Below are 27,790 nucleotides of genomic sequence, written 5' to 3' on the forward strand. Positions count from 1 at the left end.
CTACACAGCGCAGGGGACAGTGTTTGCCAAGTCTGCGGTTTCCCGTGGAATTGGGTAACTTTTATACTGTTGCAGTGGGTTGTTTTTCATGTCCGCGGGTTGAATCGACCCCAAATAATGTGATATTTAGACCCTGGAATGCGAATTTTACCAGGGGAGCCCCGCCAAAAACACGGATTTTACAGTTAAGTCAGTCAGTTAAGCTTTTTTCATAAGTTAAATATGGAAGCGTAGAACATAGCGTAAGCGTTTTGAACTGCGAGAGGCATTACACTTTCTTCGTAACTTGAATACGGAAGGCGGTCTGGCGGAAGCTAGATATTTTACTTCATAACTTGTTAAATATGGATATTTTTCTTACACAAACGCATCGCTTTGCTTCAGAAGGCCTTTATTAACCCCTCGGAGACGTGTGGAGTACGTTTATGATGGATGGATGCACTTTCTTGAGCTTCAAACTCGTTGGTCCCGTTCACTGCTATTATAAAGCTTGGACGTGTCAGAATATTTATTAATATAACTCCGATTGTGTTCATCAGAAGGAAGAAAGTCATATACACCTAGGATGGCTTGAGGGTAATTTTCATTTTAAAGTGAAGTAATCCTTTGACTAATGTTAACAAAGATTAGCAAATACAGTAACAAATGTATTGCTCATGTGCTACTAAATTACACACACATACACACACACATATATATATATATGTTCAAATAATATTTAGTAATGTGCTGGAAGGCGTAATCTAACACTGTGGAATGTTGTGCCTATTCTCAAGCAAGACTTCCATGTGACTGGGATTAATGAAACTGATCCAGAGAGCCTGAAGACTCCTGGAGAAGCTCCTCTGTGAGACACCACTGCTTTGTTCCCACAGCTTTTGGTATATGATACATTATTAGAGATGATAATCTAATGAGAAGAAAATTAAATAAATTTTTTTTTAAATGAATTACTAAAAAAAAAAATGTTGCACGCAATTTACAGTCTTTATTGTCCTAATGGATTTTTCTTTTGACTTTGGGTTGAAATATGAGCTGGACATGGAGGTGGGGACTTTTGCTCACTTCCAGGAATCCTGTGGGATTCCCAGACTGAGTAGAAGCCTTGTTGACTCACTTTGTCTGTTCAACTGAGAGTCTGATGATGAATTGCTGAGTCCTGGAGTGGGAGGGGCATTACCTGCTAGGTGCAAAGCAGCTCTCCTCCCATTGGCTGAGAGGAGTCAGTATATTTCCTCCCTCACAAACAATGTGAGAGAGTGAGCAGAGTGTTCAGAGCATTGAGAGGACTGAGAGGCTAACAAGAAATCTCTTTAGCACATCCACTGAAAGATTCAGAGAGGAGGCTTGATAGACTGCAAACTTAAGAGTATGTATGTTTTGATTGTGTTTCGTGTGCTTTTGTTTTTACTGATATCTTCATAGGGGACACAAGCTTGTTGTTTTGCATTTTGAGGGCATGCTCTATGGTTTTGTTTGATTCAATATTCTCACCAGCCATATGTTTCTGGATTTGATTTCTCTAACTTACTAAGTACATTTGAAAGGGGTAGCTTTCTTTTGACTTAAAATGGCAGTTTCTCATTCTGTATTACACCAAGATACTGATTTTAGAAAGTGTTTTTTTGTGTGTTACAAAAGGTTTGAGAGCTTTAACATGTAGCAGAATGCTGAATATGTTGATTTGAGTGTAAAATTCTATAGTGAAAAGTGTTTTGACTAGGTAGAAATTGCTTTTTGTGAGTTCAGGATAACTTCTGGGAATGAATTGGAGACTTGTCTAAACATGCTGAAGTGTTGATGTGACCTGAGTTTGATGTTTCTGCTTCATTGACCCTCTGAATGTTCTCCTGTCATTTAAACTGAAGTACGTAGCATGTGCTGAATTGTCGAGTGTCTCCTTGAAGCAAATCAGTAATTGCGGAAAGCCCTCAGCTTTAATTTGTTGACTTTTAGGAAGTCCTGACTTATGAGAGAGTGTTTCATCTGCTGAGTCGCATCCTAATGTCTCAATACAACAGACTCTTGAGATCTCTCAGATTAGCAAAACTTAATAAATCTCACTTTGACATGATTCTTTCCCAGGCTTCAAACTAGGAGATCACAGGCTAGTTTTAAGGCATTTATAGTTCTGTTTATGGTTTTGTGTAACTGTAAAGCATGATGCTTGAGTAATCTGAGGTAATGTTGACTCAGTTGCTGTGTCAGCAGCTTCAATGATATGGACACTGACGTTTCAGCTGATGCTTTTCCCTTGCATCACCATAAACAAAGCCTTCCGCTCGGCTGTAAAGGATTGGAGGACATGCTTGAATAGATAAAATGCTGTGTTAGTTGACCCAACTCTTTAATTGGAAGCAGTTTTATTACTGAAACCAAATCAGAACATTTCTGTCCATTATATTAAAAAAAGACATGAGTAAGGAGAGGTTTGTGGTTGCCCACAGATTACCCATTTCCTGTGAAATTTGTGAGAACCTTAACAGGCATGAGATCATGTGAGATAAGAATATTGCTCCACTGTTTCCTGCCATATCAGACATAAGTCACAGCATGTCTGAATGATCAGGTGAGCTGCTACAGGTGTTGTGCACTGGCGCCGAATGACTCATTACAAGAGTAATATGGGAAAAAGTCGTTTCTTCCTCTTTCTGATGTTGCACAGGTGTTTTGGGAATTTCATGACACATTTGAATTGTGCAATCACATGGTTGCCTTCAGTATAATTGAATGAATGTTATATATTTAGTGCAATCCATTGTTTCACAAGTCTGGTTCCAGGGTCCTATTGGAATAAACATTAAGTTAATGTCTGGTTAACGTTTTCCATTTTTCCAGTGGGTTTCACTGGATCTTGTAAAGGTCGAAAAGGTGGAGCAAGTTGTTTTGTCTTCATTTTCATATGTTAAATCTCTCTGTCCTAACAGAAATCCTACTGAAGACATCAAGATACCAAGATGGCAGTCAGTTCGTTTCATCGTGGGCAATGGGCTTCACAGTCCTTGCGAGTTACGGCGAAGGAGCTCTCCATTGTTGGTGTGCGAGGAAAAAACACGGCCATTGCTGAACGATTTTCCAAGTAAGCAAATTACAAGATTTGCATAACTAAAATTGATCTCACTTGCCATTTTAATCTCATTTGCTTTCACTTTAGCACCCCTTTTAGTGCTCTTTAGACAGTGCTTCACAACCTTTTTTTTTTTTTTTTTTTTTTACAAGGCACCTCTGTTTTAAAAGCTGCCATTTTGTTCTAAATTGGTTTATGATGTTCAAACCTTTGCTCCAACATTATTGGGAGGTTTTCTCTTTCTCTTCAATCTTTTGTTCACCATGAAAGTGGTGTTAAATCTTTAAATGATGCCATCAACAGCCAGACACAGAGGTACAGTGGGGTCCAAAATCTGAGACCACTAATGCAATTTAATACCATTTTTAAGTATAAATTATATTATCAGCAACATGTTCAATTACACATTTACTGCATTTAAAAAGTGACTTTTTCATTTCTTGTTTTAACAATGTCAGAATCCTAAAACCTTCTAAATGTAAGTTCCATATTGAATTCTCTCAGACATTGAAGCGCACTGTACATGTTTGATTTACAGCTGAACGTCTGCTGCCCGACTCATTATAAGCATCTTTATTGGCTCTCAGTCAGTGTGTTTCCTGTGCAAAGGAATTTCTCCAAGCATCTGGAATTTTTCCAGTGCATCTCCTGTCAGATTTTCTGATGTCTTTTCCAGCGTTCTGCCTCTAGCTTCCTCTCTAACACATACATCAATGACTTCCACATCCTCAAAACTGTAGATTTGCCAGCTGAACTAGTGAGCATCAAAGAAATCAAAGCGAAGGATTAAATAGTTTATAACCTGATCGCTGACCTGTGATAGGTGTGGGAAAATGACTGTTTTAAACGGTTTAACTGTTGTATTTGTTCAGACATGCAGGACTATGATTATCTTCATAGTCTTTTATCTCTGTTTCATTCCAACTAACCTACATTCAGAGCCATGAATTGGTATGCCGTGGATTTCCTTGGAAAATCAGATTGAACTTCCTGTTTTCAAGGGTTGGGAATTTTTTAAGTCCCCCCAACAGATGGTTAGTGTATCTGAAAGCCCTTCAGGCTAGCTTTCAAGTTTCCTTTTTTAACATGTCATAAAAATAAAACTGGAAGCAAAATCAAGACAGTCCAGTTTAGTTGTTTGCACTGCTATATATGACCACTAGAGGCCACCAATGATCAAAAGTGATCTTTTGGTTTTTACGCTGATAAAAGGAGATTCAGCCTTTAAACTAGAAACAGACTAGCATAAGCCAAAAACTCCATCTGTTGATTGGCCAGATTTGTATCATAGTGTTTAAAATGCACAGAAACTAGATACTCTTAAGTTTGAGGACTAGAAAACAGTTGAGTGAACAACTTTATTTCCTCTCAGGTACCAGAAAGCAGCAGAAGAAACGAGTTCAGACAAGAAAAAAGTGAGTTCTCACCATCTTGTTATTCATTACATTACTATAATGACTCATCACCTGTCTCTCTATCTATCTGTCTATCTATCTTTATGTCTGTCTATCTATCTGTTTTTGTCTGTCTGTCTATCTATGTAGTGCTACTGCTGCTGTTTAGACACATGCATTCAGTGTCCAGTCATCTTAATCCCTATTTAGAAGTCTTAATCTGCAGGTAATTCCCATGCGCTTTACATAACTGGTCCAGTCAATCTGTGCCCTCCTGAATGATAGTGTGTCTTCATAAATACTGTAAGGAAACTTCAGGAAACTGTTAGTGTTTGTCAGGATGAAGGAGTTGCGGAAATGACGATGTACAGGATGAAACTCCTGTGGATGTAGGTATGAGCTATCTGACTGTATTTGAAAGAGACTGCAGCTGGTTCATGTCATGTATAGCTTTTGCATTGAAGCTTATGTTAAAATTGTTCAAAGAAAGGTTTTGATTTCTGCCCGTTTTGGCAGACAGTTCAGAGTGTTTGCGTCAGGCCTCATAACTTAGTAGTTGGCTCCAGAAGACATCTTAACATCAACCAGAAGTATTTGAGCTGTTGTAGCATGCATTAGGGGTCAAAGCTAGGGTCAAGCATGCTTTAGTTGCTTTTGTATGTGAACATACAATAGAAATCTAGATTATATTTAGTGCTTGTCGACAGATTTTTGGCTAAATAGATTTATATTCAAATTTCTAGCTGATTGTTTGTTGTTATTTTCTAGAATTGAAAAGTTCTAATTTTGACATTTATGCATGCAAAAGTGCAAAATACATATCCACGAACATAATGACAACTCGCATAAATGTCTCTATTGCAAATAATAGTGTACAAAATGCCATATGTGACATATTGCGCTATATTTACAAAAAAATTAAGGAAACATTACATACTCATTTCTAGTCATTAGTATTCTGAAATTAAGCTATTAATGACTTGTTTTAAAAGTAATTTATGCCTGTGTCCAGAATTCTAAATACTTTAACACAAATTTTAAAGTCTGTTTATATTCATTAACAATTAAAACTTAAAACAGTGTTTTTCTTATGAAATCTTAAATGTTAATTGTTTCACACAACCTGGACTAAGCATGTAATGTCTTTCACAAACTTTCATTTTCCCCATTTCCTGTCTCTACTTCCCCTTTTTATGTTCTTCCTGGTTTGTCTGTCCTGTTGTAAGGGGGTTGGCCTAGTTCCCTCATGCAGATAGTTTCAAAAGACTAGCATCTGGTGCTGCATTTTTTTTTTTTCCCCCCTCATTTCCACCAGCACAGACTGACGGAGCCACTCCTTCCATTCGCCAGGTTTCTGAAGCTTTTGTAGTCGACCTTTTCTAACAAACTACTACTAATCCAACTATTGACAAGATATTCAAGCATTTAATTCTGTTTACTGCTTTTCCTTGTGTAAAGGCCTCCGAGACTTTATCAGTGAGTAATGTACTTTTAATTAGAATTTTAATCAGAATTTCAGTTTAAAGCTCTCTTATTCAAAACTCAATGCAATAGCTAAATCTCTATATCTTGTTTTAGTTTGTTTTAACTTCAATTTAGATTATAGGAATAGATCAGTACAGTTAGAGTCCACTATCTGGACTGTCTTGTCTCAAGATTAGAGTTTAAAAGTTGAGCAACCCAAGGAGTAAACATTCTCTTTGTTCTGATACAGTCTCCGGAGAAGTCGACTCCTTCCCTGCGCAACAACAATCTGAGTGTCCTAAAGCAGCTCTGGGAACAACCAGCCGAAACGCCTACATCTCCAGAACCCAAAACGCACTCAAGACAGAGGGAGAACCATCAGCAGCAGTCCTTAGAGCCCAGTGTTGACACTCCACTGGAATCCACTGACATCCAGCTGTTGAGTGACAGTGACGAGCCGATGGAGAAGTGGACGCAAAGAGATGTGGAGACCTCCGGGGCTGTGCCCATCGAAAAGCCCACTGTGCCTCTCAACAGCCTGAAGATGATGTTTGAGAAAGGAGAGACCATTCACAACGTAAGTACAACGAATTATCTAAACCGGTACATATTATCTTAATAAGGTACTTGTCAGTTTAGTAGATAACACCTTTTTGGTAGGTATTGAAGGAATTTTAAATTCTGTGTGCAATTGTAAAAAGGCCGTATATTTTACATTTTTGTTGAACATTTTAAAAATGTTCATTGAGGCCTCTTGGACCAAAACAGTCAAAATATAGTTTTTTCATGACCATCACAATTAAAAACCTGTTTTGCCTACTGTCGTTTTAGGACTTCAATATGTAAATGATCTCTGTTATGGTTGGCTAACCTTTGCAAACACTGAGGTATTGATATGTAAATTAGGGTGGTCCTATGTTAATGAACTGATGGTTTTGAACGTGCAGTTTTTTTCAAAAAATGTTAAAAATCTTAAACTTCTGAACAGTACAAACTAAGCATTCCTCCCCAGTCCACCTAGAATATTTATGAATGTGAACTAAGCAAAAACAGGCCATTTTTGCTTAGTTCACATTCATAAATATTATAGGTGTACTAGGGAGGATGCTTTGCACTGTAAGGGTTGTAGTATGTACATATTAGATCAATCTTTTAGTATAAAACAAAATGGAAGTTCTGTTTTCCATATATGTCCCCTTAAAGTATAGTATGTATGTATATAAGAGTTTGATTAATTGCTGTCATCTGTCTGTTCTGCTTGCTGGATATCTGCTTGTATTTAAAACGTTCAAAAGACTGGTCATGCTGTGAGTCACATGGTCTGTGACTCATCATGAAGACACCAGTCAGTGTGCTCTAGTCTATCTCTCTCTAGGTTTCAGTAGGTTCACTGCTCTGCCAAACAGCTTGCAGGTCAACTGTTGTCAGTTTGTGGTCTCTAATTTTGTATAAAATGTTACTTTGAGTTAGTGCTTTGTTTAAAAGGCTATCCCTGAGAATTAAACATTGGCATGTAAGTTGTAGTATTATAGTACTTGTGAGTGATTAGACTTATAATTTTTCAAAAAAATGTCCTGAGCCATGTCTAGTGAATAATAGAACCTCATAGAGAAATGGGGGTGGCTTCTTTTGACTGACACCCTAGTAACCACATAGCAGTGCAACTAAAAATCACTCAGAATACATTTGCAACCACATAGCAACACCAACAACTCCTTAGCATTGTTGTGATGAGTTTTTTTTAATGGCCAAGAACCACTCACATTTATGTCAGAAGATGTAAAAATCTTCTTAAGCTTCCTTTGAAACCAGATCCATTGTACTTCGCTGATTTGAATCACTGATCTATTGTTCTCTGCTAGTCTGTGCCGTTAAAGATGAAATGAACATTCTTGTGGTTTCTTTTTAGTTACGCCTCGTCTTCATCTGACATTTTGTTTCTTTAATCACATTTTTTTGTGTTTAAAATAAACCGGGACTTCACCGTACACAATGGTGTCTCTTGTTTGTTTCATGGACTGCAAAGCGAATCGTGCCCAATATTTGATCTGGAAAAAAGTAAGCTAAAGGAGTGTGGGTGGAGGAGAGGGAAAGACTGAAACTGAATGCATTTTACTGTTACCACCACATTGCCAGTGGTTCAAAGTGTCCTAGCATGCAATGAACAATGTTTTGATCTACACCATATTATGCTTCTTCCAAAGGCAAACATCATTATTGCTCCTACTAAGGTTTAGGGGCTTTTCCATAATCCAAGGCCTTATACTTTCAGCTTCTGTGGTTTAATGACTGCATCAGTGATTTGAACTTGTGAATCGTTTAGTCCGATAAGCCAGTTTATGGAAAAGAAATGACTCAAAAGAACACTGTTCACTGACTCTGGCAGCAGTTCTCAAATTAATTGACTTAATTTTTTTTCCCTCACGCAAAGCCACAAAGTTTTAGTTTTGGGTTAAACCTCGAACTCCACCTCTCAAAAGACATTTTCATCATTCAACAGGGATGAGGTTGCTCTCATTGAGAGTCTTTGCTGTTCTCACTGGGGGGTTGATGTCATGAGATAAACGTCCACATGATCGCTGCAGGGTTCGAGCTCTCTGCTCTCATCAAAGCCAAACTTCTCCCCTTTAACCTGAGGGATGGTCATGAGGGAGAGAGACTGACTGAAATTAAGTGAATTCATCATCCACCTCCTCCAGCATTTTTTAAAAATCTCCTGCAGAGATTTGTTTTATGAATGTTGCTGGATATTGAATTTGGGGTGCTTGGAGAGTTGAACTGACTAATGAACAGTTAATAAAGAGAAGTTTTAGATATGATTAGTCGTGATGATGTGCAGTGTCTGTAGGGTGGACATGTTTTGTAAGAAACTAGACTTTTGCCATCCGGGATACGTCATTAGTTGTAGAAAGAAGCAGCAGAATGAATAATCAGACTAACTGACAATATTTATAATACGGTCTGTTTTATAAATTTATTAGCATTTTTGTGTCATAATAGTAATAATAATAATAATCCTTCTAATTAATTATTATTAAAGGGTTAGTTCACCCAAAAATTAAATTCTGTCATTAGTTACTCACCCTCATGTCGTTCCACACCCGTAAGACCTTCATTCATCTTCAGAACACAAATTAAGATATTTTGATGAAATCCGAGAGTTTTTTTTTTTTTTTTTTATCCTCCATCGAAAGCAACGAAATTACCACATTTAATGTCCAGAACAGTAGTAAAAACATCGTTAAAATAGTCAACGTGACTACAGTGGTTCAACCTTAATGTTATGAAGCGACGAGAATACTTTTTGTGCGCAGAAACAAAACTAAATGAGCCGGCGTTATTTTTGTTTTGTTTTGGTGCACAAAAAGTATTCTCGTCGCTTCATAACATTAAGGTTATGAACCACTGTCAACCAATGTTGACTACTTTAATGATGTTTTTACTACTTTTCTGGACATTGAATGTGGTAATTTCATTGCTTTCAATGGAATATTAAAAAAAACCTCTCAGATTTTATCAAAATATCTTAATTTGTGTTCTGAAGATGAATGAAGGCCTTATGGGTGTAGAACGACATGAGGGTGAGTAATTAATGACATGAATCGTTTTCACACGTGAATTGGCACCTCTGAGTTCAGACCTTAAATTCATTGAAAGTCTTTGGGATGTGCTGGAGTGACTTTACAGAGTGCTCGACTCTTGCATTGTCAATACAAGATCTTGACCAAAAATTGATGCACCTCTTGATGGAAATAAATGTGATGTCTTTGACAATGCAAGAGTCGAGCACTCTGTAAAGTCTACTCCAGCACATAAGTCCAAAGACTTTCAATGAATTTAAGGTCTGGACTCAGAGGTGCCAATTCATGTGTGAAAATGATTCTTCATGCTCCCTCCCAACTATTCTTTCACAATTTGAGCCTGATAAATCTTGGCTTTGTCATCCTGGAATATGGCCAACCATGATACGTCTTCCTACATGGTTGCTTAAAGGGTTAGTTCACTTAAAAATGAAAATTCTGTCATTTCTTACTCACCCTCATGCCGTTCCACACCCATAAGACCTTCATTCATCTTCGGAACACAAATTAAGATATTTTTGTTGAAATCCGATGCCTCAGTGAGGCCTCCATAGCCAGCAATGACATTTCCTCTCTCAAGATCCATAAAGGTACTAAAAACATATTTAAATCAGTTCATGTGAGTACAGTGGTTCAATATTAATATTATAAAGCAACGAGAATATTTTTGGTGCGCCAAAAAAACCAAAATAACGACTTATATAGTGATGGCCGATTTCAAAACACTGCATCAGGAAGCTTCGGAGCGTTATGAATCAGCGTGTCGAATCATGATTGGGATCGCATGTCAAACCGCCAAACTGCTGAAATCACGTGACTTCAGCAGTTTGACATGCGATCCGAATCATGATTCGACACGCTGATTCATAACGCTCCAATGCTTCCTGATGCAGTGTTTTGAAATTGGCCTTCACTATATGTCGTTATTTTGCTTTTTTTGGCGCACCAAAAATATTCTCGTTGCTTTATAATATTAATATTGAACCACTGTACTCACATGAACTGATTTAAATATGTTTTTAGTACCTTTACGGATCTTGAGAGAGGAAATGTCATTGCTGGCTATGGAGGCCTCACTGAGCCATTGGATTTCAACAAAAATATCTTAATTTGTGTTCCGAAGATGAATGAAGGTCTTACGGGTGTGGAACGGCATGAGGGTGAGTAATAAATGACAGAACTTTCATTTTTGGGTGAACTAACCCTTTAAGAAATAAAAAGCTACACACTCCATCAATTAAGGTTAGAAGAACTGCTGCCAAACATATAACATGCTAAAAACATAATAATCACAGCAATAATGTTCCAGTCATAGACTCTTAAGTATTTGCCTATTTAAATCCAAACAGTGACTGTTTTTGGCAGATGTGATAGATAGATATAGTATATTTAATTTTTTTGGTCACAGATTTTATTCTCTGATAACATAAGGACGCTCCTCATTTTTGGCAGGCTGTGGCTCAGATGTTCCTATCTTTTGTGTGTTTTGGATTAATAAAGGGTCTTTTGTCTGGGCTGAAGCCCCCTGTGGCTGTTCTGCCTTTGCCTTTTGTACTGTGTTTATTTCCCGCTCCCCTGGTGTCAGCACACCAGCCTGGAGACGCAGCACTGATGCCTGGCCGGCTGGATCCCCTTACAGCCCTGCTGATGGCTAATCCATGATTGGGGGGTGGGCCGGTTTCAGCCCCCTTGTTGGGTTTAGAGGTTCAGCCAGCTGCCTACCCCACCCCACCCTCTCGGCCCTCCCCCTCTCCATCTCTCCCGCTGCTGCCAGCAAAACACTGGCATGCTCACCGTCTCTAATCTGCTCTCAGAGCACTGCCGGGCTTTAGTCAGACAGACTCGGCTCTGTAAATCTCCAGGAATCACTGCGGACCGCCCGTTTTTGTCTGTCTGATTTTAAATAGGTAAGACACACGGCTTTCAGATCGATACTGATATTGTTACATGTGGAAACTCTCTGTTCGGTGGGATGATGTCAGTTTTAGTTCCTGTCGTGCTGCTTTCCTGAGAACAATGACAATGGATACAGCAGACTTTCTGGAGGATGTGTTTGTGCTGGGTTTGATTGCAGTGTTGTTAGGCACTTCTTGAAAAGTAAATGTTTGTAATGTCTTTGTCTAATTGTCTGTCATTTTCTGAAACAAAAGCAGAGAAGTAAGTAATACCACTACAATAAAAAATGCAAAATGGTGAGTAGGAATGAATGACGAACTTTATATAGACCTATACGTTTCCAGTTAATCATCTTACGGAAAAGTTTATCGACCAAACATTGTGACAGAAGTAGCTCTTTTTATTTAATGTTGAATCTTAGGTAATACAATTCAGCTGTATTAACAGGGCACCAAATTGTTGGGTCAGTTTAGTAACAGTGATGTTTTCCACTGGTTTGTTCTGGTCTCCGTGTGTCTCAGTCCACCGGTGTAGAATTGCATGCTGTGTGTGTTGGAGTTGTTGTGGCAGTAAAGCCAGACGCTGGTGTCTGTCCACGGCTCTCTCAGAGCTCATTAGAGGATTATTGATGCCAGTGGAGGAGCTGGCCAGCCAGAGCAGGAGACATGTTTAAACACTGCTGTCATGGCTTTAAATGTCTCTTGTCACCTTACTAATTAGTGCTGTTTGCTAAAGTAAGCATCATTATTACTTTAGCTCATACTTAGGGTTAGGGGATTTGAACAAACCCCTTACCCAGAGTATTAACCTTTGGAGCGTAACTCGTCCCACACAGAATAAGGCTTGCCGATAAAATACTGAAAAACCCCATTGACTTACATTGAAGGAGGGACTCAAGCCATAGAGAGTTGAGTGTGTTGCTAGGAACCACCTAGCAACACCCTAGCAGCCACTTAGTGACATCATAGCAACCATCTGGAATCCAATCGTTCCCTCATTCTAAAAAAAAAAAAATTCTGTAAACACGGCATCGTCTCAAGAAATATCTGCGTACACATGAAACCGACTCAAAGTGATGTAGTATACATGCCAGACCAGATTGTGGCGCTGTAATGCCACAGAGATACACTAAAAACGGAGAAGAAGACTTGGAGCATGCACACAAACCTTGCGCGTGGTAGTCTGCCGTTGTTGTTGTTGTTGCTGATACGTGACGTAGCGGTGTCTGACTAGAGTCGAGACGTGGGGTGATGACATCATCGTTTCACAAAATATACGGATTGGCTGTACACATGAAAACGCAAGGGTGTCGTTTTCAGATTTATCCACTCTGGGACCCGGTTTCACAAAATAGCAGTTTCAGGCTCCCAAAACACCAGATCCGTCAGGACGAAACGCCGATACGAAACAATTTTTACGTATACAGCTAGTGAAGCTTAGTGAAACCTTACTAACCATCTGGAACACCCTAGTAACCACATAGCAACAGGCTAAAAACCACATAGAACACTGTAGCAACAGCATCCCATGGCAATCACCCAGAATACACCCGCAACAGTCTAGCAATGCCTTAGCAACTGTCCAGAATGCCAGAGCAGCCACTTAGAGGCACTCTAGCCGCCATCTGAAAGAACCAAGCAACTGCATAGCAACACCATGGAAACCACCCAAAATACCCGAGCAATGATCTAGCAATGCCTTAGCAACTATTCACAATGCCCTAGCAATCACATAACATTATTTGAATTTTGTAAATAACATGTTTTATATACGTTGAAGATGGGTGCAGTTTGAGCCAGTTTGCTATGAATAATCATTTTAAATATTTATTAAGCTTTACATTTTAATAAAAGTCAATTAGACTTTACAGTATAGAGAAACAGGAAATTAGAGAGAGATGGGATCAGATCTGCATTGGCTTTGACTTTAAATTCTATGAAATCAGAGTTAAGTTCCTCATTGAATATCCTGTTTCATTCTGAAATGCATCACAATAAAGTAGTTCAAATGTGGCAAGTGGCTGTTCACGTTGACTTTAAGGACTTTTAAATGCTCTCTTTGTCTTTGTTCTGTTCTTAGCACTCTTCATTAACACACGTTTCTTTGTCTGTTTAGGTGTCCAGAGAATCTGGGAAAACAGGAGACAGTGGATCTGAGAATATGGAACCAGGAGATAGAGGTACAGAATCAAACATGACATTAAACGTCTGATAGTTTGTACAATATGTTTTCTGTTACATGATCTGACATCTTGAACTTCCTGTTTCCTTTTTGCAACACTGTAAGAATCAGCTTTCTGGAAAGTGCTGATGGAAGTTCTGTGGAAATTCCTGTTTCCCATTCCCACTTTGACCTTGTGGCTCTCATTTTCTCTGGCACATGTGCTTTTTTTTTTTTTTTTTTTTTTTTAATCATTGTATGAGTTATCAGAGACCTCACTGACTCTTTTTTTTTTCTCTTCCTTAATTCACAGAAAGTCTTGACTCTGGAGTCAAAATGATGGAGTCAACCCCTCTCAGGGACAGAATGGCCATGTACCAGGCAGCTGTGACTAAGCATGATTTCCCTTCCTCCCCCACTGTGAGTGCAACCCCCACCCCTTTCACAATAAATCTCTCCCTCAATTACTGTCACTTCTTATGATTTCATCAGATGCAATATGTCTGCTGTCAGCTGTCATGACACTATTTGTATTTTGTTTAAAGGCATAGTTCGCCCAAAACATGAAAGAGATGTGATTTACTCACTCTGGTTTAGTTCCAAACCAATATGACTTTCTTTACTCAGTGGAAAACAATTTTCCATGCTTTTTCATGCTATTAAAATGAACAGGGACTGAAGCTTTTCACACAAGTTGTATGGACTACTTTTAAGTTGATTTAAAAATCTCTGTAAAAATCTTCTTTTTGAGCTGTGCTACAGGTAGAGATATCCAATATGTGAATGAAAAAAATTCAATTTAAAAGAATGATTTAATGAATCTTCACAAAACCCATCTGAATAATTTATTCATGAATAGGACTGATCTGGTTTGAGAGAGGGAGGGGAGGATGTCAAGATCATCAGAGAATAATGACGTAAAGTTTGGGCCGTTTTTCCATGTACATCTGTCATATGACTTGAAATATAATCATATGGACCATTTCATGATATTTTAATAATACTTTCGCATACTTTTCTGAAGTTTGAGGTCCCCCATTAACTAAAGAAGATTTTCGTTTTTGTTGCCTGAGGAGTAAGTCATAGGTTTGGAATGATTTCAGGGTGTGTAAATTAAGACAGAATGTTCATTCTTGGATGAACTGTTCCTTTAAGGGAGCCCATGCTCACTGATAACCTTTTCCCTTTTTGTGTTTCTGGTTTTGGTAGAGTGAACCAGCAGACAATGAAGTCCGCAGTCACAGTGGGAAGCAGAAGGAAAATGTGCCACCAGTGTCTGCTGATGTGGTAAGAACTGTAAGGGTCTTGCCAATGTGAAATCCTGTGAATGAATTCATCCTATTTGTATTTTAAAGTGCCCCTATTATTTATATTTTTATATATATATATAATATATATATATATATATATATATATTGGCCTACTTTTCATGTAGTGTGTAATAGCTGTTTGTGAATGTAAAAGGTCTGCAAAGTTTTAAAGATTAACTTGCGTGACAAATAAAGAAAGAATCGATTCTGAACTGCCGAAACAAGTCCTCAGCAATTCCAGTCTTACTTCTGAAAAACATCTATGTAGATTTGTAACAAACAGCCTATGGTCTTCATTGGCTGCCCATGAACAAAGTCTGCTTAATACTTTGACCCGCCCTCAAACACTAGTTGTAGCTGAGAAGCAACATGTTGTGTTGTTGAAGATGCTGTTTTCTGCGACTCCACTTTGCATGCACTTCCAAAAGATGAGGATTCTCACTGGAATTGTTACGGCAAAATTATAGACATTATAAAACAATGGACGTAGTGTCCGTGACGTCACCCGTAGGTTTCTGAAGAGCATTTTTGGAAGCCCAAAGTGGGCGGAGCTGGCTGGCAGCGCATCACTCCCGGATAATCGGAAATGGGCAAAGAAGCAGGACTTGAGTGAGGCTGAGGTGCCTGGTTGCTGAAACCACGCCCGCCTAGCTCGACGTGATCAAGTTGGCTCAGGCTAAGGAGCTAATGCTATATGTTACTTCACAAGCTACTTTACATGTAGACAATACAACTTAAATTACTACAGTGTCCAAAAGGTTGTAATAAATGTATTTTAGCTTAAAAAAGGTGGTGGACATCACAGTCCTCTTTCCGTCTATTCTTGAGTAATTACAGGCCTATTTCATACACACATTTTTTTTCTTTTTTTTTTTTTGTCAAAAAGCACAAACATGGCAGAGATGCCAAGTTCAGCGGCTGGAATTAGCTGAGGTGACATGACTGCGAACAGACAGTAGACAAACTGCTAGTAGTGACAGCAGCGGCAGTCCACCTGTCACTCAAGTGGCCACGCCCTTAATTATGCAGAACTTTAAGACTTTTTTTTTTCTGCTGTAAAGTTGGGCATTTTAACATGGTGGGGGGACTATGGGATTGACTCCCTTTTGGAGCCTGTCTCTAGCGGCCAGTCGATGAATTGCAGTTTAAGTCACTTCCGTGTTGGATTCAAGTGAGAGACCTGAAGGTTGCCGCTTGGGTAAAACCGATACCATTATTACTGTTCGTGTCACTGTGTATGAAGTGCGGAGGAAGATCCGGAGCTGAAATTCAGATATGGTAATGGCTGTTTCGTTTCCAATGCACGCTGTAAGCGGTAGACCAATCACAACAGACTGGGTCATCTGACCGAGCAGAGCCGGGGCTTGGAAAGGAGGGGTTTAGAGAGACCAAATCCTCGAATGTACATTATGGAAAGTGTTTTTTGACCTTGGATGCATGTAAACTTATTGTTGCAGACCTCCAAAACAAAACGAGGAATGTTTAAAATAGCATGAAAGAGGCACTTTAATAAATGATTCTGGTCTAATTGACCATCTGACTCTTTCACCCACTTTTCATGATTCAATACATAATAAATTCTCATCCTTTTTATTTTTGTTGAATATCCAGTTTCATTTGGGTATGACACGTTGTGAAAACAAAAAGGGTTACAAATGCAGTTTCATGTTAAAACAGTAACAGATTGTACCGTTTTTTTTTTTTTTTTTTTTTTGTTTGTTTGTTTTTTTGGTACTAAATGTTTCTGGCACTTGCCTCATTACTTCTCTTTGTATCTGCAGTGCTCTGAATCCAACACTTTGAAAAGTCCCACTGCAGACAGGAATGGTGAGTTTCTGCTTGTAGTCTCTTGCAAACATATTAATGACATACAAATCATGAGTGAAAATTTTGTACTTTTATGATTTGAACCTATTAATCTAGGTTCAACTCTGTTTTAAGTATTATGACACAGTGAGAACTGATCATGCTTTATTAAACGAGTCATCTTGCATGATCATGTTTTATTATACAAGTCTTGTCATGCACATCCTGTTAGTCACTTTGTATCCCAGCGCCCTCTAGCGGTTATTTTTCTGCAATGTAAAAAATCACTGTTCTCTCCATTTACAGGCTCTGTTATAAGTCCTGAACAAAACCAGTCTAAAGCTGTTAGGGTGAGTATTCAGTTAATAAATAAATATATTTTTCTTTATTTACAATATAGTTTTATCTCTGTTTGCATTTAGTATAGTCATTGAAAAATACAGACATGGCTTGTCACTTTGGCTAAAATATTTGTACGTTTTTGTGCACTTGTAGAAGTTCCGTTTGCCTGTCCGTGAAACCTGTGTGATGTGCCTTAAGACTGTGTACCCGCTAGAGAAACTTGTTGCGAATCAGCAGATTTACCACAACACCTGCTTCCGCTGTGCCTACTGCAACACTAAACTCAGGTGAGGGCAAGAGATCCAAGGCTCTGATCCAGCTGGCACACTTGATGTGGACTAGCAGTAGTACACAAGACTGTTGGGTCTCCCATTTGCCAATTTATGTTGGAGAGGGGTGCTTCTGGGTGTCCCCTATTTGCTTGCTCAACATCCAGTGTTACTTTTTACTGTTTTTATTTTACATAGTTTTGTTGACTGGCAGAAATATCTTTTAAATTTAGTCAATCTTTTGTCATTCACATTTATGCGAGTCTTTTTTTTTTTTTTTTTAATGGTATCAAATTTTATTGGGCCTAAGTACATTTTATTTGATGAGACATGCTAAATTAAATCAAAAATTTAAACATTTTATATATTAAACATGTAAAAACTGTTGTTATAAAAATACAATCTTCTGAAATATCATTAAGTACACTATTTAAATGCAATTTTATAAATTCTTTATGGTTTAAGTTAAATTTATTTGTGAATTTGAGTCATTTTGTGCAGATATAGGTTATAACATTTATGTTTGTGTTGAATATCTGATTATTGCCATATAGCCTATGCCATATAATGTGTTTAAGTAATTAACACGCTAACAAAGTGTTTTACCGTTTTAGGTTATTATTTGCGACTAAATTATTTGAAGTAGGCTAATTATAATGGTTACGTTCATAACATCGGAATACGGTTGTCAGTTATGTATTTTAGTGCTTAATACGTTGACATACAGTTATTGACATACAATTATTTACGAAAGAGACAAACGTGATCTGTAACCAAACTCACAGCCGTACATTTTCAGGACTCACAACCTAATTTTCGGCGAACCCTTGCTGTGTGAACAGAACCGTAATGGACAACTAGTTGTCTGTGACTAGGAGAGAGCCACGTCTAGTATGTGTATTTCACGTGTGGTTGCGGTAACTTACAGAGATGGAGATATGAGCTGTTTATCACTTGAAGGCTTCATATCCAGTCATTGTCGTCGTCCACAGATTAACCGGCTAGCAGTTCGCGGTAAAAGTGAAGCGCTTTGCTCCCGCCAGTTTTGTTGTCTGCGCGCGACTCAAACGCTCGCTTTCCAGTCAGGAAAAGAAAACACAAACGGTTAATTTAAATTTGACTGAGGAACTCGCGCCTATATTGGACTCGTGAAGAGTTAGCTGTGATAAAACTATCCAATGTCACGGACATCAGAATCTTTTAGATATTTACTTCATTAGTAACAACCGTTGAACAACTCGTTTGAGTTTTCTTTATCACAGGTAAACTAACCGCGCTAACCGTGAATGGGTTGACAACTTGACGTCGGATACTCGTGCATACAGGAGGCTCGAATACTGTATTTAAGTTGTAATGAACATGACAGTTTGAGATTCACATCTGTTATTAAAATATATGGTTTTCGACCCTAAACACTCCGTGAATTTAGCGTTCTGTTTAGTTTTTTCTTCTTCTGAAGGCTACAAACGAACTACCATGGTCACATGACTTCAGCCTCACCAACATTCAGAGTTCTGACAACTCTTTCAGTCTTTATGTAAAAACACATTCCTTGTTGGAGTTAAAATAGTTTGCAAGAGTGTGATTATAGACACAATGAGGCTGTAAAAGCAGACTAGTCAGTAGATGAGTTTACCTGTTCAGTGCAATGACATTTAATGTCCTCCGATGACCTCTGTAGTCCCATTTAGCCACTTGTTAGCAGCCACATTTTTCAAGACGAGCTTAAAAAAATCACGAGGGAGGTATACTTAAAGTGAAAATATCTTGAACTTGTGTTTAACTTGTGCATATTTCAGGCATTTAACCAAATCCCATTGACTTCAGGACAATAAAACCAGAAGTGCTAAAACACATTTCCAGGTTTTGGCGTACAAACATACATCATCCCTGCAGCACTAAAATGGACATTTAATGCATTTAGGACAGGACCTATGAGTATTTAACTGATGTTCAGTTTGATTTGTTTCTAATTTCTCCCTCTGTTTTGCCGCCCTCTTTTGGACAGTCTGGTGAACTATGCTTCTTTGCACAACAACGTCTACTGCAAGCCACACTTCTGCCAGCTGTTTAAAGCCAAGGGCAACTATGATGAGGGTTTCGGCCACCGACCCCATAAGGAGCTTTGGGAGACTCGAGGAGAAGGAACCGAGGAGCAAGTGAAGCTGTCACCTCAAGAAACAACCTCCAGCCCAACAGTAGAGGAGTCTCCACTGGTTAAGGTTAACGTGCTTGCGGCCACTTTAGAGACCCGAACCCAGGCCGCCTCTGAGAGGGTGGAGAAGCCACTGGAGATGGGACGACTCAAGATATCCTGGCCTCCGCAGACAGAAGGGGATGAAAGCGCAACCCATGTGTGTGCAGCTACTGACAGCAGTGGCATCAAACCCATCCGCCCGAAATGGCCTCCAGAGGGCGACTCTGTATCAAACAACTCAGACCAATCTGATCTTCCAAAGATTCGCAGGAGCGTTTCACTCAAGGAGAGAAGCAAACCATTTTCCATCTTCAGCTCTGCCCCAGTCACTCAACCCAACAAGAGATGCCAAAGATCTCCTTCAAATGAGAAGCCAGACTCGGAGGAGGAAATGTCACCCGTCTCTTCCACTACAGACACGCTGATCTCTTCCGAGGACATGACTGAAAACAACCAATCAGAAGAGGAGGAACAGGGTGAAACCAAGGAGGAAGACAATGAGGAAAGGATGGAACAGGAGGAGAAAGTGGAAGCACAGGAAGAGGAACTTTCCTCTCTGAAATGCAGCTCACCGGACAACAGTCCTCCATTGTCGCCCGAGAGCGAGTCTGGGCTGGATCCCGAGGAGAACCAGGCCTCACAAGATGTGGGCTTCTGGGATGGAGAGGAAGCTGAGGAAGATAGAGCTGATGTCTCCGTGGAGGACCTCATTAAGAGGAACCGTCATTACTACGACGAGGATGAGGATGATGTGGTCTGAGTGATAGATTAGATGTCCGTGGACTTTCATTTCTCAGAAGCACCAGCGTATTTTCATGTAGTCTCCGTTGTAGGTCTCTGTCTGTCTTTTGTGCAGTTTTTTTCATGTCTTCAGCTTTTACATGTGCCTATAAATGTAAATGAACTAAAAACTAAGTAGTTGTCAGGAAGGTTTCTCTAGTCTAGACAATACACTAGAGCGCATACAGTCTCTTCAGGCCTAGTTTTATGAAATTTTAATTTGTTTGGTACTTTTTCTATATTTTATATAATAGATTAGAATATCTTATTCTGCTGCTGTTCAATTTAAAAATGTATGCATTTCCAAACAACTGAAAAGAAAAAATGTTTTTGATATTGTTTTAAGAGGTGATTATTAGGCCAATCTTAGTACGGTTAGTTCAATCACCCATCTTTTTTCACACAAGTGGTCTATCACTACTGTAATGCACTTGAATGTACTTTATGTTAAAACACGCCCTGGCTGTACCACATTTGATTGAATTGGCAACCTTTCAATGTTTTATTGCAAAATTGTATTATTTAACTATTTTAAATGTCACTTTTTTTTTTATCATGGGACCAAATATCATGTAATACTTTTTGTTTCAAATAAATTTACTACTTCAAAATCTTGAGCAAGAGAGCTTTGTTTTACTTACATTGACCCAATCCAATATTTTTCCCAGCAAAGTGAGCATATGTATTTTACTCCCTGGATAGCCTAATTAAACAATGCCTTTTTATAAAGTTATAAAGATTTATTTTTGGTCACAATTGTAACCAGTAGGGAAACTACAGTGAAAGTCAAAGTAATAAAATTGCATTCATACATAACATTGCATGTTGGTAAATGTGTGTGAGTTTGTGTGTGTATATTTATATGCACACACCGATCAGGCATAACATTATGACCACCTTCTTAATATTGTGTTGGTCCCCCTTTTGCTGCCAAAATAGCCCTGACCCGTCGAGGCATGGACTCCTCTAGACCCCTGAAGGTGTGCTGTGGTATCTGGCACCAAGATGTTAGCAGCAGATCCTTTAAGTCCTGTAAGCTGCGAGGTGGAGCCTCCATGGATCGGACTTATTTGTTCAGCACATCCCACAGATGGATTGAGATCTGGGGAATTTGGAGGCCAACTCAACACCTCAAACTGGTTGTTGTGCTTCTCAAACCATTCCTGAACCATTTTTGCTTTGTGGTAGGGCACATTATCCTGCTGAAAGAGACCACAGCCACCAGGCAATACCGTTTCCATGAAAGGGTATACATGGTCTGCAACAATGCTTAGGTAGGTGGTACGTGTCAAAGGAACATCCACATAGATGGCAGGACCCAAGGTTTCCTTGGCTTCTTCCCATAGTGCATCCTGGTGCCATGTTCTCCAGGTAAGCCACGCACATGCACCCGGCCATCCACGTGATGTAAAAGAAAACGTGATTCATCAGACCAGGCCACCTTCTTCCATTGCTCCGTGGTCCAGTTCTGATGCTCACGATCCCACTGTTGGTGCTTTCAGTGGTGGACAGGGGTCAGCATGGGCACCCTGACTGGTCTGCGGCTATGCAGCTCCATGCGCAACAAACTGTGATGCACTGTGTATTCTGACACCTTTCTATCAGAACCAGCATTAACTTCTTGAGCAATCTGAGCTAAAGCTTTTTCACCTGTCAGTGGTCATAATGTTATGCCTGATCGGTGTGTGTGTGTATATATATCTTTATCTATCTATCTATCTATCTATATCTATATATATATCTATATATATATAGATAGATAAAGATATAGATATATATATAGAGAGAGTTGACATTTCTGTGTAAAATACATAAAATGTATCTTGTGAGGTCAAATGGCTTCATGTTTATTTAAAATATTGTACTTGCATGAAAATGAATTTGACTGCAACCCAAGTACAGTTTGTGTGGAAATAACTATTTCTTTATTATATACACATTAGCAAAAGAGTGCATGCTACAACTAGAGCAACATATCAACATCTTCAACGCAAGTCTCCATTTAGTAAGACTGTGAACCCAGAACGATTATCACCCATTTATGCGCCAAGCGACCACATTCCAGTCAAGGAATTCAGATGATCTTGGAGAGGATAAGTGCTTGGCTTTTTGAATAAGCTTAACCGATAGAGGTATTTGGTTTTGGCTTCCCTGTGCTGTCAATTTATGTCTGGAACACAAGCAATTCTTTATGTTAAATGATATGATCTGGAATATTCATTTCACCACCAAATGGAAGAGCTTTAGTTGATTGATTTCCATTCCTCTCTTTAGAGTGACAATTTTTCTAATTAACCTTGTGATGAATTATATATATATATATATATATATATAAAAAAAAAAAAAAAAAAAAAAGTAGCAGAATCTTTGATAAACATGCAGGGTGTTATAAACCATGGATAAACTTTCAATTCAATAAATCAAAGCTCCTTTTTTCAATAATGAATGTCCTTTGAAAATCCATGTGTCAAATATGACTATGGCTATATTCAGAATAGCATACTACTCTTTCCATTTCTGCAGTATATTGTATACTGTGCATAGCATTAACATTTATGCATAGAATACTCCTAAACTGGGTACTGTGTCCCACAATGCAATGCACTCAACTTAACCTTCCATTTCCAGCAGCCGATGAACACCAAATCACTTATTTATAGACAGAGCAATAAGCAAACATAACCAAACAATGTCCCGACATTCAGCTAGTATACTGCAACTTAAGAAACCAAAGCACCTAAATTAGGGCAATTTAAAGAAAAGTTTAATATCACTGAAAGATTCCATTTATATAAAACATGAAGGAAAAACCATACTGAAAAGGGACAAAATTAGATATTAAATTTGGCAAAGTATGTAATATGAAAGCATTTTGTTCCATAAGTGATATGTAACAGAACAGAAGAGGAAGCGCATTATTGCAACAGCAAGGTGTGCAAAATGGCATCAGTTCAGAAGTCTGGAGGGCAGCATCATGGCCGCTCTCCCATTGGACTATCAGCTTAAGTTGAGGCATCTCTAAAGTGCTTGTGGCATTTGTGAACCGGACGAGTTCACATTACAGTGGACAATGCCTGAATAAACAGCTTCATGTTTTTAGACTTGACTCCAAAGTGCCGTCTGCCCTGAAATATTTGATAAAACGTCCACGAACTGAAGTAAAATTCTACATTTACAGAATGACGGCTAAATTAACTTAAATTGGTTTGTAATGATGCATTCATAGACGTACATAAACATGAAGTAGCCGATTCAGCGTGTTGTTTTCCGGTCTCTCTGGTCTGGAGCTGCTGAATGGCGTTTCCTGATGACAGTGTAGGATATACAACGAGAGACAATACAACTCGCCTTCACTGACATCGCAATTAGCAATTACTTCATGCTATTTACTGGCAAGCACGTTCCCCTCAACCGCTCATTTTCAGACAGAAATAATAGCGAAAAATGGCACTTGATTAAATATGACATTCAGAATGAATCACAATAAGAAAAACGACCATAATATGCTTTCATCACCTTCACAAGTCATGTGTGAGAGGGAGTGCTTGAGGAAACCTGAAGTTAATTTTAACAATAATATAATATTAATATTGTTATTAATAATTATCAACACCCTCATACCGTATCTTTAACTTTCTCTAGGGTGTTTAGTAATATTCATGATTGATTTAGCTAAATAAATGTTTGTATAGCAGCCAATACATAAATTTACATATATACATGTACATTAAAAATATATAATTCAAAATTTTCTATGAATTTTTAATAAACTAAATGCATCTTCGTACAATATTATTTCGGTGACCACTTAAACAGTTCTTTTGAGGCCCGATATTAAACATTTCCATGCCATAAACCCCTCTTATGTGGATTCACAGTAAACCGTTTTAAGCTGAGGTGAAAGCTGTGGATATGTTCTACCGTGAGACATGCACTGGAGTGAATGTGTTAAACTTTTTTTGAAGTGCTTTCTGACATAAAAAAGAAATAACAGCATAAGTTTTTAGCTCTTTTCCATCCTTTTGTGGGTGAGTCTGGCTGACAGCAGTGCGAAGTTCCTCGTTTATTATCCGCTGAGTGGATGGAGGTCCACCTTCACCTTTTCCCCGCTGCTGAGCATCCCGATAGTGGGGTAGAACCCTCCGGCCGGGACCACCACCTCCCTCCTCCCGATAATCTTGCCGTTCCGAGTGAAGAACACCTAGATGAGCACAGAGGGGCGACAGTGAGTCAGCATTTCCACAGCTGGAGAGGGAAGAGAGTGAGTCAGCATTTCCACAGGAACAAGGTATCCGACAGTCCTGGTACACACTAATGCCAAAACTCTGGCTACTTCAGGACAAGTAATCAGCACAAGAAAACACTTTGCAAACATCTGTTTTTTGAGCACCGAGGGTATTCTGTGTTCCATTAAGTCCTTCCAGGCAAGTGAATGAAATATCTGTAAGCAAATTCATCTTAACCACATCTGGGATATCCTGTACCCTCAAAAGACAGCTCTTATGAGAGAGTTTGACAGCGAGCTCATCCATATTCTTGTGTAAGTGTGGAAGCAAGCACCTTAACTCTCACCCAGTGGGCAAAAATCAGAAACTGGGTGATTACAGAGTCAAAAACAGAGATAAAATTTTTAGCACAGAGCAATCTTGATAGCATAACATCCCACTGGGAGACCTTAATGCATTAATCTTCTGTGAAGTTAAAACATTTCACTTGATGAATGTTAAATTAACTCCAATCGGCTTTAAAAAAAAAAAAAAAAGGCTATTTATTTGTTTAGCAGTCCAAACAGGCTTTGAGCTCTTCGGTAATAAATAACAATTTGGGTTTGTGGCTTAAGTCATTCAATTAGGAGACAAGAAATGCAAAGTGGCATTTCACCACTATACAGATAATAAGTTGCAATTATTTTGCTAGTGCTGAAACAGGAAATGTTACATTAACCTGTTAACTGCTGACGCCTTTCTGTGTTTTGTTATATTTACATCCCTTGAGGCTTTTAGTTTAAAAGTGTGCTCGTTCTGATAAAAACTTATAAATTATCATATGTTTACTTCAAATATCTTTAGAGAGGAATATTTTTGTTGTATTTTTACCCAAAATTGGGAGATGTGAGCATTATGGAGCACAAAACTCTCACATGTAATTTGTTTCATTCATACTCGACACCGGAGGGTGCTCTTGTGCAAAAAGCCCATAAGTGAGACCCATACAATTTTGACGTTCCAGGACATCCCTAATATGGACAAAGTCATCCAGCTATTGCTGCAGCTGAATAAAATGCAGATGTAGATGTTTTGACTGATTAAACATAAGGAGAACTAACAAAATTGTTACAGTATATGGTTTATCTGTGTTCTTCAAGCCATCTTGGTTATTTTCGTACGGATAATGTACATGTATAATGCAATGCTAACATAGCCTTTATCACTGTATAGAATATCCAATCAGTTCACAGAAGGAAGTTATTTTTAAATCACTCGACTGACGCTATAAGGCGATTTGAGTAAAATATGCTGTTATTTTCATAAACTGTATTTTGACGCTGTGATAAGCTAAAAACGGTTAGCAGTTTAGTCTCCGCTAAATGAAATCACATAACATGGTCTAAAAAATGTTCCATAAATCTCTGATTTTTATCATTAATTTAATTCTTAAATTCTTTAATTTAAGCCAGAGAAAGCCAGAGTCTCAATTGTTATAATTGTTGTATGCAATAGTGTGTTTCATTGGCTAAAAAAAGAAAGCAAAACACAAAATAAACAAAGTAAAGAAGAATTTGATTGATATATCTCCACCGTGAATTCTTTTGGCCACGATAACCATGGTGTAGAAAATGACAGCCCTTTATAGGAGTGGATCGAGTGCCACGAGATCTCAAGATTTTAAAATATGACGAAATTTCACGTTGAGGTGAAAAGCTGTCTCGCGATTTCACCTTGACGGAGTGCGAGTGTGAAATTAGCATAGATGATGCCACCACTACCTTTACATTACATTGCGATGCCAAGCGCGGCACCGCCTCCACTGTCGTTTTGCTTTTTTATGGGAATAAAAACCATTTAATTCAGTTTGATAATGGTTGCTTCAATTCTAAACCGAAAACGTCTGCTCTGTTCATCTAGCACGAGCTGCAGAGTCGCACACAGTGCAGCAGGAATCAGAGGATGCATCTCAATCAGCTCCCTAGTTCAGTAGCCAGGGCACTGATCAGGGAGTCAGCTATTTTAAGGGCTGTTTCAATCGCAGAATCCTTCCAGGGCACTGAAACGTTCGCTCCCTAAAAAGTCCCACAATGCACCGTGAAAACCAGGGAGCATCTATGCTCACTATGCTCCCTTAACGGAAGATCTGAAACACGAAACTTAAATCACGTGAGCCAACTCACTACACATAACGACGCGCGATAGATGTTTTTAAAAATACAAACCATTATTTTATTATATTTCAGCATAAACATACATCGCTAGACAGGTAATGAACAATCTAGCTAACATTTATAATTTATTTACGGCTGAAATGTTGCACGTATATGTAACAAGCACAGAATTTATCATAATGTACTTTAAATAACAAGTAATGTCAGAAAGATATTTGTTCATAATACCAGTAGTGATGTTGTACAATGAGGACGTTGTCACATCGACGGAAATAGAGTCATAATTGTCCCAATGTGTAGTGAACCAGCGTCCTTTACTGTCCTACGATATACTGATTCACGAGCTCGGGAACAAGGGGGCTGATTGAGACACACCCAGAGTTCACTGATCACGTGACGAGAGTAAGGCAAGATGACTGACAAGACCATGGCGGATGATTCATTGCTCAACAGAGCCTAAGCGTCTGACAAATGTCTTATTTTGTATGCGCTCAGCACCGCCGCTCCCTATACACACAGTACGTGCGATCGCAAATTCGAAAGTGAAAGTAAAATGTGCGCTCATTCAAAAGCGATTTCAATACCCACATTTTGAGAGCGTCTCCCTGATGCGCGCAAATTAGGCTACATACAATATCTTCTAATATCAAACCTATCTTAGGCTGGGCTGTGTAGTTGTAACCATCTCTTAGCTCTGTAATAACTGATAATAACTGAGCACCAAATCAGAATATAAGAATGATTTCTGAAGGATCATGTGACACTGCTGAAAATTCAACTTTGCCATCACAGGAATAAATGACATTAAAATGTAATATATATATATATATATATATATAAAAAAAAAAATAAAACTAAAAATATATATAAAATAAAACTATTTACCATAACCTTCCGGCCCTCGTGTTCTTGCTCTGGGTCATCTCCCTCTTCCTCATCTTCATCATTCAAATACAGTAAGTTTTCGACACGTCCCTGCTTCTGTCGTACATCAGCAGCATCCCAGTCGTCAATTTCATCTAATAGAAAAACCCGTTGAGCTGGACTGACTAAAAACTTGAAAAAAGCATGACAAGCATGCTAAATGGATCGAAGTATGTATTGGCAGCAAAATGGGAAATTTTTTCTCATCTCCTTTAATGAGC

At 38.6% G+C, this 27,790-nt stretch overlaps 2 protein-coding genes across 9 annotated transcripts in view; one reads left to right on the top strand and one right to left on the bottom strand.

Annotated features, from left to right (window-relative positions):
* Positions 1–1,105: 1,105 nt before the first annotated feature.
* On the top strand, positions 1,106–20,883 carry lima1a (LIM domain and actin binding 1a). Of its 5 annotated transcripts, none has more exons than XM_051880992.1 (11): positions 1,106–1,369; positions 2,928–3,079; positions 4,440–4,482; positions 6,176–6,502; positions 13,518–13,581; positions 13,876–13,982; positions 14,772–14,858; positions 16,654–16,699; positions 16,985–17,028; positions 17,174–17,307; positions 19,298–20,883. In XM_051880992.1, the coding sequence occupies exons 2-11, from the start codon at positions 2,958–2,960 to the stop codon at positions 20,244–20,246; spliced, it is 1,923 nt and encodes a 640-aa protein (XP_051736952.1). In that variant the 5' UTR covers positions 1,106–1,369; positions 2,928–2,957; the 3' UTR covers positions 20,247–20,883. The 5 variants fall into 5 exon arrangements, with proteins under 5 accessions (XP_051736952.1, XP_051736953.1, XP_051736955.1 ...); XM_051880993.1 differs by having other exon boundaries at positions 14,772–14,849; XM_051880996.1 differs by lacking the exons at positions 1,106–1,369; positions 2,928–3,079; positions 4,440–4,482 and adding exons at positions 5,704–5,811; positions 5,920–5,937.
* Positions 20,884–22,163: 1,280 nt separating this feature from the next.
* Positions 22,164–27,790, bottom strand: part of spryd3 (SPRY domain containing 3) — a 47,946-nt gene continuing 42,319 nt past the window's right edge. For all 4 annotated transcript variants that reach the window (XM_051881001.1, XM_051880998.1, XM_051881002.1 and 1 more), the window contains 2 exons: positions 27,531–27,664; positions 22,164–24,467 (listed from right to left, as the gene is read on the bottom strand). In XM_051881001.1, the coding sequence (XP_051736961.1) occupies positions 24,333–24,467; positions 27,531–27,664 (269 nt within the window). In that variant the 3' untranslated portion in view covers positions 22,164–24,332. The remainder of the gene's footprint in view (positions 24,468–27,530; positions 27,665–27,790) is intronic.

Source organism: Ctenopharyngodon idella, chromosome 22, assembly GCF_019924925.1.
Source record: "Ctenopharyngodon idella isolate HZGC_01 chromosome 22, HZGC01, whole genome shotgun sequence".
NCBI classification, from domain to species: Eukaryota; Metazoa; Chordata; class Actinopteri; order Cypriniformes; family Xenocyprididae; genus Ctenopharyngodon; species Ctenopharyngodon idella.

Coding starts and splice junctions, on each gene's coding strand:
- lima1a (XM_051880992.1), top strand. CDS start 2,958: ATGGCAGTCAGTTCGTTTCATCGTGGGCAATGGGCTTCACAGTCCTTG. Junction 14,859..16,653: donor CTGCTGATGTGGTAAGAACT/GTAAGGGTCTTG, acceptor TTGTATCTGCAG/TGCTCTGAATCCAACACTTT. Junction 16,700..16,984: donor TCCCACTGCAGACAGGAATG/GTGAGTTTCTGC, acceptor CTCCATTTACAG/GCTCTGTTATAAGTCCTGAA.